Here is a 13,184-nt window from a genome sequence, read left to right as displayed (position 1 = left end):
GAGGCACCAAGAACGTAATTAAGTGCTGAATGTGGACTAGAGAAAAAAAAAAAAAAAAAACTCAACACATTTCAGACATCTGTAACAAAGGCAGAATATGAGTCCTTCCTTATTTTTACTGATGCCTAGCTGCAGTTCAGCTATTAACAAAATTCTGAAATGATTCTGGCACTGGCCCACTGAGAGTGCTCATTTAGCCTTATACCAAATTAGAGAGGGGCAAAAGAGAGAAGGAGCAAAAAGGGATGTGGGGGGGCCCTGACTCATCATGTTCCTCTTAGTTTTGCTGTCTAGTACCTCTTAATCTCAATCAGCAATGGATGGTGGCCCATTAGTCATTAGCCAGGTATCTAACGGCAACTGCATCCTCTGGCTCTGCATTCAGCCTCCAGTCCTTTCTTAAGGACACTGTGTCGTACCCTCCCCCTCCTTGGGACGATGACCAGCTGTGATTGCACTCTGAAAGCCTGTCTCAGCCTCTAGCCAAACTGCTCATCCATGACCAATCGATGGGATGGGGTACACGGAGAAAACGCACAGGCAGGCACACGCGCGCGTCTCTGCGTGTGAGTGTGCATAAGTGTAGATCAGAGCAGAGCTGTAGGTTCATTTCTGATTCGGTCTGTCCTCCGAGCCTCCCCGGGCTCCTCTGCTCTCTGCTGCCGATGGCCTCGGCCTTTATTACTGTGCGAGTTGAAGCAGGACTGCGGTCACAGGCAGAGAGATAGGGCATCATTATTGGTGCATGTGGAGGAGCGTGGAGGACAGTCTGCCCTGACGTGACTCCCCGCTGCTCGGTAGCCACACTACAGAGAACATAATGGAGATCCAGTCATATAGTTGCAGTAAGGGGAAGACTGATTAGTCCAAGATAGAGCTTGTGGGGATGTTCTTATTGCAGTGGACTACTGAGGAAACCTTTTGCTGTTTTGATTTGTAATGTATTGTTAGACTTTGTCATTAGATCTCACAAGGGTATGTCATGATCCCATGCCTTATCATGATCAGTACTTTTACTTCAGAGTAGGTTTCATAAACTGAAGAAACACAACAAGGATTTAAATATCAGTCCAGGGAAAATATTTTATACATTTATTACATATTTGTCAATTGAAGATTAGAACCTAAATTGCTCTTAAGTAACAAACTGTAATCGCTTCCTGTTAACATCATAATCTGGAATGTAATTGTCATGTTACATTTTGCAATAATCAAACAAAGATTATGGAATAATAATGGTTCGCATTAATCTGTGAATTATACTTTGGGTGGCATGATATAGGGGATGTGCAAATCTGATGAAACATGATGCATTTATTTTACATGTGAAATGTTCTGACCAAAAAAATTAATTAAAATTAAACATTAGCTGCTTTAGATGACTGGAAAATTTAATTCAATAGTGTGATACCCACAGAATACCCACAGAATACCCACAGAACATCATATAGATTTTAAAAGATCCGAGTAGCACTAATTTATTGTAATTGGTGAGACTTCTGTGGCTGCAGTAAAACAACATTTAAAACACAACAGATATCTCTCAAGCCTGGAAGTTGATATGAATTTCACTGCAAACTCTTGGTGCACTCAAAGAAGATTTAAATATGTCAATATTGTTTTCCACAACTGTATTAAAACTAGAGCAGTAGAGTTCCTCTCACAGACAACCAAACACGCTACACTAATAAATGCAGATAAACCTGGATGCATACGGCCAGTAGCTGCTTGCTGCTGACCGCACTTCGGGACCTCAGTTCTTCTAGCTTCTGTGTTCTTGTCAAGGGGAGGGACCAGATCCTGCATAAGAAGTTTGGAGGCACTTTATCTTTGTAACTTACCTCATTCCAAACAGTTGCTATACCAGAGAGGGTCACCTCCATTTACGGGAACCAAGAATGGGATTGGGAATCACCCAAAGGATCTTAACTGATGAATATTCCAAAGCTTCATCATCAGTGATGGAATGCCTTATGGATTGTACTGTAATGCAGTGGAGTGCTATATTTTAGACAGGGTTGCTCTGGCTTAATTCCTAAACTCATATTTATGTTTTCATCCTAACATTGCCATGAATTCCCATTAATTTGTTCCTTGTGTCACATGTGAAAAATTAAAATTTCATAATAAATAAGGTCCAATGGTTTCTCTAGATGGCAGTATTAAGTCAAACATTTTTCAGTGTAGATCAGTGTACTCCCAGAGAAACCTGAGCTCTGAGCTCTCTCTGTGTGTGTATGTGTGTGTGTGTGTGTTTGTGTGCTCGTGTGCGTACATGAATACATGTGGATGTGCGTGGGTGTGTGTGAGTGCACATGTATGTGTGCATATGTATAACACAAACCTATAATTTTTTATGTCATTCCCTGTTCTCTGTTGACTATGTTGTCAGTCATTTCATAAAGAAACTAAGATTATCAAATTGTTGTGGCTAAAACACAGTAGGAGCTGTAGTTAATAAGGACAAATAGCTCTGTGCATTTTTTATGTTTCATGAGTGAGATCTTGAATTGCGTATTAAACTGCAATTCCCAGGATATCAATATTTACTAAGTAACAATCTGGCATCTATGACAAAATATGACAAGCACATTGTTACTGAAATTCTTGATAAATATGTTTGCTTTCACATTACTGTGAAAGTATGAAATATGCAGCTCAGTGAACTCCTGGGGTACTAGAGGCACAATGTCACAATTAATTTATCACCCAGCTGACAGTGAGTCTGAACTCTTAAATCACCTTGATGATACTACTTATTTCATAGAGTAGATGTGCTCCCTCTCCTTCTCTCTCTCTCTCTCTCTCTCTCTCTCTTTCTCACACACACACACACACACACACGCACGCACATACTCAGGTATTGTAGAAAGCATTCTCCATGGACATGGACTAGTCAGTCCCAAAGGTGCTGCAGATATGGGGGATATGGTCCAAAAAGTGCAATATAATTTTTTTCACCATTAGCAAAGTGATTCTAAGGCATAGCTGTCATGTGAACTCTTGATGAACTGTTTTTTTTAGACCCTGGGATCAATCATTCAACATGCACTATGTTCCTGCTACTGTGTTACAGTAAGACACCTGACCAAATCTCACCTCTCATTTAAAAAAAACAAAAAAACTACTGTCCTGTTGCTTTGAATGTTATATAATAAGGTATGTGTGTGTAAAAATGGAGGTCTTTATTTATTTATTTATGGTAAGACTTTTCCCAGGATAAGAACATTGAGTGAGCTGACCATTAAAAGGAGTCTGATTATGAGCACACTCAGAACACAGGTCACAGCTGTGGCCTGGGGAACAGCACCATGTCCCGACGCATTACTAGAACCCAGCTCCACAGACAGTTATGCGCCCAGCCGCAAACAAGGCCAAACTGGTACACATGCCTCAACTGTGGCAGGGGTGGATGCAATCGGCTGGCTTATAAAATATGCAAAGAGCGAAGGAGGGCTGTGAATAAACCTGTGTGCAATGTCACGGAGGCGACTGGGTGCCATGTTCACACATGTGCCAGTGGGCTTGTGGAAGCGTGGCAGGGCCCAAAGGTTCAGTCTGAGCATCACTGCTATTGACAGGGGCAAAGCCCTCTGCTACTGTGGCAGAATAATTATTAGGGCAAGGGCTTTGCATTCCTGCAGTCACTATTCTCTTTGTGCATCCCTCCTGCTAATTAAGATTAAAGGTGAAATGATAGCCACATGATAGCCATTGAGAGGAAAAGAGGCAGCTGATGTATAACCTTACCTGACAACATATTTACACATGCTCAGTATTTTCTGACATAATAATACTCACCTAGTTGTCACTGGTGCCAAATTAAGTGAAATATTTTGCCAGTTGAGAAAGAGTCATAACTGAAATGTTTATGAAACTGCCCACTTCCATTTGGCAAAATGAGCGTTAATAATATATTACTTGTATGGCAGTGAGCCGTAAAAATAGGCTGGTTTGTGTCTACTAGGAATCGTGTCACAGGCAGTCTGTGCTACCATACATAACAAGGTTTGTCTGAAGGAAATGCAATTAGCCATCTTTTTTAATGATAGCAAGTTTCTGATTCTTTCGGCCACTGGAGTCTTTTAAACACGCTCTCTTCACCTAACACAGACCCTCATTTGAGCAGACTAGTGAGACTACACAGCATTTAATTGCTCACCTTTAAGAGAAGGTCAATCATTTCTAGAGGATTTACAGTGACTGCATGCTGAACATTAGTACTTTATTAGGATGGAGACCTACAAGCCAAAATAGACATCAACCAGAGACCTTAAACAAAAACAAGCCTGCAGCTCTTGACAGGACAGTTTTAAAATGTCTTAATTTTCTGACAGTGCTTCAGAGACAGAATTAATATCATATGTCATAATGTGATCACACTTGAAACTGCAAAAGATAACAAATACAAAGGTGCCCAAATAACAAATACAAAGGCCCAGTCTGTTTTGGAGGGTAACGATGTAGCTTATCATATTTATCGCCTGTAAAAACACTTTCAGCACAAAAACTAAAAGCAATGTGGACGAACAAATTAATCCAACTGGGGGGAGTGCTATTATGTCTTTTGTTTCAACTAATGGACACATTTCTTGCCCATAGATGTAGGCAGTAGACTGAATATCCTGGCACTAGAAATAATGATAGAAATAATAATTCATTGGCGACAGCTACCTTACATATGGGAGTCATGGCACATGCAAAAATGCTGAGAAGATGTCCAAAAAATGTTCAAAGACATTCTTGAAATTAGAGTTTGTAGCTATTACATCTCATGTTTGGCAGGTGCATTTCTTTGCAATGTATTGTTATACTTTTTAGTGGGAGAAGTCCACCTCAAGTATTTTTTTTTCTTTTAACACCATTTTTCACTTACAAGCGATGCTTGGATGGAAATAAAGCAACTGTCACACAGAAACACAGAGAAATGCAATTGGAGGCATGTTTTACAAAGCTGAGTGCAATGATTAGCTTGGGGTGCAGGAGGATAAAGCAAAGCTAGTAGTTGTAGTTTGAAAGTCTGCGAGGCGGCCATGCTTTAGAGGAGAACGACGGTGCACAGGCGCATGGGCCTTCCCTGGACCTTCCCCTGGAGCGAGCAGTGGGTTGTCCACTGTGTGGGCAGTCTTAGTGCTTTCAGTTCTGAAAACACAGACTTCCCATTTCATCTGGTGGCCCCATGGAGCCCCTGGCCAGTGGTGATAAGGCACAGAAAAAGCCATTAAACACAGCTCAGTGGATCCAACAGGCCTCATCTGTCGTATAGTAAATTTCCTATGTAATCAAATGTAATTTGTTGCCCTTGGCTTTCAAAGAGTTATATCAAAAAAGATATCCTGTGTTTCATGTCCTGTTTAACATTTGTATAATGTGGACTTCAGTGTAATACACTAGGATACACTAGGGAAAAGCGGTGTGAAATCCTGATTGGGCCCTGTAGCTGGGAATCAGGATCAAGCCATGCACTGCATCTGGTTGAAGATTACCGGAGATTTGGGCAGCCACGTTGAAGAGAAAGAATGAAAAGGTCCTTCTTTTGCTTCTTGTACTATAGCCTAAATATCCAGCATATTGGGAATTGGCTACACTGACACAACATAAACAAACATAAAAACATTGTTGATGTTTTTAGCAGATGTTGGCCAGTCTGAGGTTCTACACCCCAGCCAAGACCAGACAACAAGATAAGACAAGAGCAGGAAAGAGCAAAACTCAGACTCCTGATATGTTATTAATAGAACATGCCAAAGTGTTTGATGGGGCATGTCATTGCTTTGCTGAAAAGTAACCTTCATTAACCATCCTCAGGGGAGGCACCTGGTAGGCATTACTGCTTTGGAAGTACACTCTCTAGAAAGTTCTTCAATGATCATCAATAAGATGGCAGAAAGCAAGGCATGGACGGCTGATTGGGTTCCTTTACATCTTTAATCCTGCCAAACCCCAGGGAAGGTTTATGCTTTAACTGACCACTTTGTCTCACAGTAGAACTTAATATCCTACACACACTATACGTGATTTAGTGCTCTGCAAATAAAATGCAGATATATATGTATATCTTAAAAACATTTTTGTCTGGTTCCGTTCCATATTTATGATAAATGACTCCTCTATACGTTTCTGTTTGGGATCTGGACTCAGGTGAGGCTTTGGTGGTCCTGAAATGGTTTATGTAAAACTGTCAGAAAGAACAGTATGGATTTAATTTAACACATTGTTTATTTAACACATCGATTGTTTATTGAGGGTCTGTTCTTTTTTGTGTCAGTGAATAGAAGAATCAGAGACAATCATTTTAAACAATTATCGTTGTTGTTAACGATAAACAATAAATTATGGTTTTTGCACATATTTCCCCGCTTTTTCAGGTAGAGCTGGTCAAAGTCAAGACGCTCGCACTATTGCGGTGTCGTCCGCAGTCTATTTGCTCTTCCCCCCGCCTCTCTCTCTCTCTCTCTCTCTCTCTCTCTCTCTCTCTCTCTCTCTCTCTCTCTCTCTCTCGTCGCTCACACTGTCGCCTGCACTCTCATGTGTACGCCTAGAATCTGAATGCGAGGAGTGAAGAAGGGTTGGTCCGCTCTGCAGATAAATTTCGCTTGTCATCTCCGAATAACGGTACTCGACTGGAGGGCTGGACTCGGACTTCAGTCAGAGAAGTGAAGTGGCCTTCGCCCTCACTCTGTAACGATGTCCGAATTTATCCTTGTCGTTCTTCTCATACTGGGATTCGGGGATATATTTTCAAATGTTCACACGCTGAGAAGCGCCGGTACAGAGAAAGGTAAGGCTGCAAGGCGGGGGGTTACGCACTATGATAAAACTTGTAACGCCATGTACGTGTACTATGTGTAGGCAATTACTTGTAGACTGTTGTAACATTTCACCTTAAATGTTACGTGTGCTCACAGTTTGCTTTACATGTGCGATATTTGATTAGTTGTCCTTCTCACCGACTTTATTACTCACAGACCTAGATTTGAATTTCAGTCCTTGTCTAGTTTTAGGCAACTATAAAACATTGACGTCACAGTTCTTGTAAGATTGAAGATGCGATTTTACAAGAAATCAGAGAAGATCGGATTAAGGACCCAAATCTTGGGCATAAATCGCATTCTGTGATTATGTTAAACACGAGGCAGCAGGTAGATGGTGGATCTTAATAATCAAATGCGAGCCCAGACTGGGTTTGGGGGTGTGTGGTTTGTAGTACGGGACGCAAGTTCACGGAGATATGTTGTTCTTATGAAGGGAATGAATGCCAAATTCAAGTCGCACCCGAATAGTCTGCTTTAGAGTAAATATCGTTTAAATGTATATTATGTATAAAAGGTAAGCATTTGGCTGAGGCGAAACACGCATGTAACGCTCACCGTGTAGTATAGCAAACGTGATCTTGGAGTTTGCAAAGTATCAGTCTGTGTAACCTACATGAATATATCACACATCCTTTTGAATATTGATGCAGGTAAGTAATTAATTGCGCTGGACTATAGTTCCGTATAATCTCTATTTATTATTATTATTGCCCATATTAGTGGTTGGAAAAGCTGCATTCCTCTCCTAAAAAATTAGGATGTATAGCTTTTAACAACAGTTCTAAGCAAAACAGTATTAGTAATGGAAAGCTTTTTAACATTGTTTAGATATTTCTGTCTAATCCAGTGTTATTTCTGTCAAATCTGGTGTTCTTTCTGTCTAATCTGTTGTTATTTTTGTGTAATCTAAGTATTATTTCTGTCTAATCTAGTGTTATTTGGAATACACAGCAAACTATTCACATTCAGTTCTGAAACATTTCTGAAACACTACATAAGGTGTTCATTCATAAATGTATGAAATTTATATGAAATTTGAATTTGTCAAAATTGGAAAATTGGCACCTGCTTTTTATGTTTTCTGATTTTATAACTATGGCATCAATCATATGAACAAATAATTACATAAATAAACACACTGTTGATGCCTGGCATCCAACCTTTTTATGCTTAATCAGTTTGGATTCACAAGACACATGTGTTTCTAAAGCAGTATATTCATCAAATCGGATGAACGTCTGAAAATGTTAGACAGCTCTATTCAGAGATTAGTTGAATGGTGTGCTTGTAAAACTGTACTCTCTATCTGAATTAAGATGTACATCCCTAAAGCTTGAGGCTTTCTGAAGACTCCTGTTTATCATGCTGGCCTCTCTCGTGTGCTTTTGAGTGTTAAGATACCGTAATGAGGGCAAAAAGGCTGTCAGTGTCATCCCAGGGTTTGTATGTTCAGGGTAATTTTAATGTGTCTGGTGAAACTGCTCAATCCCTGATGTACTGCAGTGCAGACTGAATCAGTGTTTACCATCTTTTCCAGTGTATCACAGCCAGAGGTTTACACTACTGTCTGCTCTAATGGCATTATGGGAACTGAAATTGCACAAACCACTGCAGGTTTTATCAAACCACCCTTTATCTCACTCACATGAGATATCAGCCATAACATACATCACAAGGTTGCAGGAAACCTTTTCTCTTTAAAGTGTATATGGTGAGGTCCAGAAAGCAGGTTAAGTGCAATCATTTTATAATGAAATTGTGGGGATAGCCCAAGAGCATAATTAAATGAGATTATATTGTAGCATGCTGCACTCTCTTATTGTCCAACTGTGAGTTGTACCTGGTATTGGAGCCAAGTCAATAATGGCACAGACCACGATTCAGATTTTTAAATGACCCCAGTAGTGTCCAAAATATGTTAACAAAAGGACTGAATTTCTTGAATTTTTGTAAATATATATATTTACATTTTCATTTACCTTGATCTTGGAAACATTCAAGTTAATAATGTATGTATTCACATTATTAACGAGAATGGCAGAGTGTAGAAGCAAAAGGAATGTATATGTTTAATGATACACCTAACTTCTTTTGTTAAATTTACTTCTTTGTTTTTAAATAAATAAATAAATAAATAAATAAATAAATAAATATAAATATATATATATATGTGTCTGCCATACCCTTCACTACCTGGTAAGTTTCTCTTGGGAGCATGGCAGCACCTTGAAATGAAGGCCAACAAATACCTTCTTCTGTGTGACTGTAGGATGGCACTGTGTCTTTTTGAACTACCAGTCATGTGCATAGAGCCTCAAAGGTGCTCAGTGGAGAATGTTATGGTTACAGCGCAGCTGAGCAGCCCTGGAGGCTAGCATGTAGCATAGAAAAATGGGAAGAAGGATCCTGCCCTCCTCGCCCACCCCCCAGCGAGAATTAGGAAATTGTAGCGTGTGAATCCCAGCCCCAGGGTACATCCATGCACAGCTGGAGGGCACCTTTTCTTCTGAGAAACATTAAAATGTTAAAACCTTCTGGAAAGCCTCCCTGAGTGTTGATGTGTGATCAGCTGTATGTTCTTTAATGGGCGAGAGTTAGCAATACTCAAGTGAGGGCAAATATCACTGTGACTGCGTTACACACGCAGCTGTCTTGCCAAGACAGCAGAAAACCAACCCTTGAGTAAGTTTTCTTTTATTTTCATAAATGTTTTGCAGCTGTGTCTGAAATGACTTGCTTGTAGAAGTGTTAGCATTTTTTATATCTGCCATATGGAACTCATTCACAGACCTCCTGGGCAGTACTGAAATCCTGTGCCTCAGGTTCAGGTATTTCAAACCTGGCAAGCAAATAATTGGCCCAGTGGTCTTAGCCCTTCGACAATTAGAAAAGGAACAGCTTAGTGAATGACTTCAAGATCCTTATCCATCTGAGCCTCTTAAAAAATGTGCAGTGTGCTGTATGAGTGCAGCATGATTGTGAAAGGGAAAACTGATTGTGAAGGAATAAATGACATGGTAGAGTGCTTAAGTTCTGCTAAGAACAGCATCAATGCCTCAGGAAATGATTCATCTAGTTCCTCTATGGCAGTGGTCATTGTTTTCTTAGGTGTTCTATTGCATGCCTCATTTGGTCCAATTGAAGTTTAGTTGGAACTGGCTGCAGATCCAGCTGAGTCATTAAGAGCCCTGACCTTATATGGATGGATAGATTGAGGTTTGAGGTGTGCAACTGTTTCTCTGAAGCCAACGGTGTCCACTGGCCTTTGACTGGAATATTAGAATTCTATGGTGATTTGCTGGAACCATTCTCTATGTGAAAGATGGCGGTCCAGTGGTTTTATTGTGTGTCACGGTGTTTTCATCATGTCTTAGCAATGACAAGCAGGTTAAAAAAATCGATGTGGTGACATTTGGTCAAAAGTCTCTGATGCTTACCTTGTCCACATGACAATGTCCAATACTGGAGCAAAGGCGTTTAAACATGTTTTAATGCAATTATGTTCTTTGATAGGATGTTATTGTGTGAAGTTGTAACACAACCTCCTAACTGGATGCGACTGACTTTGCACTGTTTGAGTACAATGTGGTTTTTCAGCAGTAAAACTTGGCTTGCAGTATAGAAGCATCATATTGGAAAATCATCCTGATAAATTAGTGTTGGGCAAGGGGGAGGAGACCTGTGTTCAAGCTAGATGATTTGTTTTGGTCCTCCTCCCTTGTGGATGAATTATTCAGAAGCATTGGATTTAAGACTGAGGTTTTTGGAAATATTTCAGTGTCGTTATTAAATTCAGTATAGTGATTAAAGACCTCTTTCTTTTCATTTTGGGGGCAGGTTGGGCGGGTGAAGAAGCTTTATTTCATGGACCAGACAAAGCATGCATTTTCTTTCTTGTATTTATTTCTGTTGTGTTGCAATTCATACTGATGCCTAGTAATTTCCTCCACTCACTGTAAACTAAGTTGTTAATCAAATGTGTTCAAACATTTGCTAGAGCAACTAAAATAATCAGTGTAGTTTTTTTCTGTACAATCAAATGGTACTGTATCCTTGAGAGAAAAAATGGAAAATTAAATGAATCTGTATTTATTTTTATGAAGATAACATTCTGGGCATCCATAACTGTGTAATTTAACAAAACATTGAATAAATGGGAATTGTAATGAAGTATAAAGATTAATAATAAAGCTGAGACTACAGACACCTCAAAATATTTGATAAAAATGTACCATCTATGTAGATTTTTTTCATCTATATTTAAATTCTGCATATAAAAATAGATGGTATAATAATAATATAAAACATGGTGAAACATGGTCTTATTTGCATTAAGCTGTATACTTATTATAAGTCAATATATCTAGTCATTATGGAGTTGGCCAATAAGAGACTGGAAAGGAGCATGGAGTTTAAAAGTTAATTGTTGTAAATAGTTGTATAGTTTTAAGATTTGTGTCCATTTGATTAGTTTAGTACAGTTGCATTATTTTTGTTAATTATTCTATTAGAAATTTGTTTACCACCTTTGTAAACTGTGGCAAAGACTTCACATTGCAAATAAAGAGGTATTATTTAAGCAGAAACAGCATTCTCTGGTTCTTCCTATGTACCAACACTACTTTGGTTTTATAAATTGGATGCCACTGCCAAGATGGAAGAAATCGAGCAACACATCAACAAACTTGAAAATGAAGAAGACATAGCTTGGAGGAAGAGGGTAATGAGCATTTTGCCTGCCCCTTGCTGGACAGGTTCAGCCAGCCAAGAACGAAGCAACTGGCTAAGGAAGACAACAAAGAGAGCAGCACAGCAAGGTTTAGCAGCTTTAGTTCAGCTGGTGCCCGGTGAGAGAGAAACAATGGCAGCAGAGAGCGCAACTTTGGTACAAACATTTAGCATGGCGAAGGCTGACACAGTATGTACTGACCTATCAAGCTACAATGTTTAAGGTGCCTGTGAACTATACTCTGTACAGATGGAAGTGGTCACCTGGCATTGTGATTGGACACCGGACATTAATGTGACACATCTATGCTTTGTGCTGGAGGAAAATGCACTATAGAGCAATCAATCAATCAAAAAATATTTATATAGCACTTTTTACAACAGATATTGTCACAAAGCAGCTTTACAAATGTCTGAGTCCAAGCCCCAAGTGAGCAAGCCAAGGGTGACAGTGGCAAGGAAAAACTCCCTAGAGCATGAGGAAGAAACCTTGAGAGGAACCAAGACTCAAATGGGGGGCCCAGCCTCCTCTGGCCGACAACGGTCACCACAATAATAACAATTTTAAGAGAAAAATAAATAAAAAATGGAAAAATAAGTAATTAATGTCTAACTACAGATGGATCTGCCACTGGAAGAACAGGCTGAAGTGAGATTTGATAAGTCTACTGGTGGCAGAACTGAGCACAATGGTTCAGCATGAATACCTGAAGTTCAAGAAGGTTGCACAGGACAAACCAGAGCTGCAGCACTTCTACAGTGTGCTGCTGCTGGAGGAGATGAGGTGGCATGTGCAGCTTGCTTCACTGAGAAGAACCTGTTCTCAGCATAAAGATGCCATGGCTAACAACACAGTGCTATATGGTGGAAGAGCTCAAGGAAGACACAATGTGCAAAGCACATTGGGTGAATGGCAACGGAGTGGTGTGAGTGGTGTGCTGGTGGTGCAGGAAAAGAGGACACCGCAGCACTGTGTTATGAGCCAGAGCTGGTCAAGTCCGTCATTGGTAGCTGAGTTGGAAGAAGCAGCTTGCCAATTTTGACCACTTTGTTGCTTGCCTGGATATCAATGGATTTTTAAAGCCACAAATCTCTGGCTGCATCCAAAGAAGTGCACTCTTCTAAAGCAGTGTGTCCCCAAGGATCAGGTCATGAGATGGATCACGACATTGTAGGAGTACCACTTCATGATCCAACACCATGTCCTGCCTAGCTGTCCATGCATTACGGAAGAATGCTGGTACTGTGTATGCCTCAAGGAGAGAGTAGAGCTGCTGTTGTTGCCCCTAGTAACTTCAAATGTAACACTATGAGGACTTCTTCCACATTTGGGCATGTGAATGGCTCCAAGTGAGATGAAAACTGGGTTGGGCGGACGTGATGCCACAAGGGTCCACTGGTAAGACACTCTGGGTTGGTTGGGACAGCCTCTGGATATATTATGAGCTGCTTTACCATGTGCCTGGTGCCTGGGCAGTGCTGCACAGCTTGTGGCGTATCAGCTGTCATGAGAGCGAAGCAGTTGTGGCAAAAAATTGGGGTTGCCAAATGGATATGGAGCTGTAACATGCATTGCTGTGAGTAGTGCATGGCTAAGAATGGACCACTGCGGCAGTCAAGTAAGTCCCACTTCAGTCTCTC

At 40.3% G+C, this 13,184-nt stretch overlaps 1 protein-coding gene across 1 annotated transcript in view; it reads left to right on the top strand.

The window, feature by feature from the left end:
* The first annotated feature begins 6,569 nt into the window (after positions 1 to 6,569).
* lrp1bb (low density lipoprotein receptor-related protein 1Bb) overlaps positions 6,570 to 13,184 on the top strand; it is a 217,304-nt gene continuing 210,689 nt past the window's right edge. Inside the window, 1 exon segment of the mRNA XM_027032840.2 lies at positions 6,570 to 6,781. Within this exon segment, the coding sequence (XP_026888641.2) occupies positions 6,688 to 6,781 (94 nt within the window). The 5' untranslated portion in view covers positions 6,570 to 6,687.

The sequence above is a fragment of the Electrophorus electricus genome, chromosome 25 (assembly GCF_013358815.1).
Source record: "Electrophorus electricus isolate fEleEle1 chromosome 25, fEleEle1.pri, whole genome shotgun sequence".
In the NCBI taxonomy this organism is placed as follows: Eukaryota; Metazoa; Chordata; class Actinopteri; order Gymnotiformes; family Gymnotidae; genus Electrophorus; species Electrophorus electricus.
Note: the sequence above shows the minus strand (reverse complement) of the source record. Positions and strands in the feature narration are given on the sequence as shown.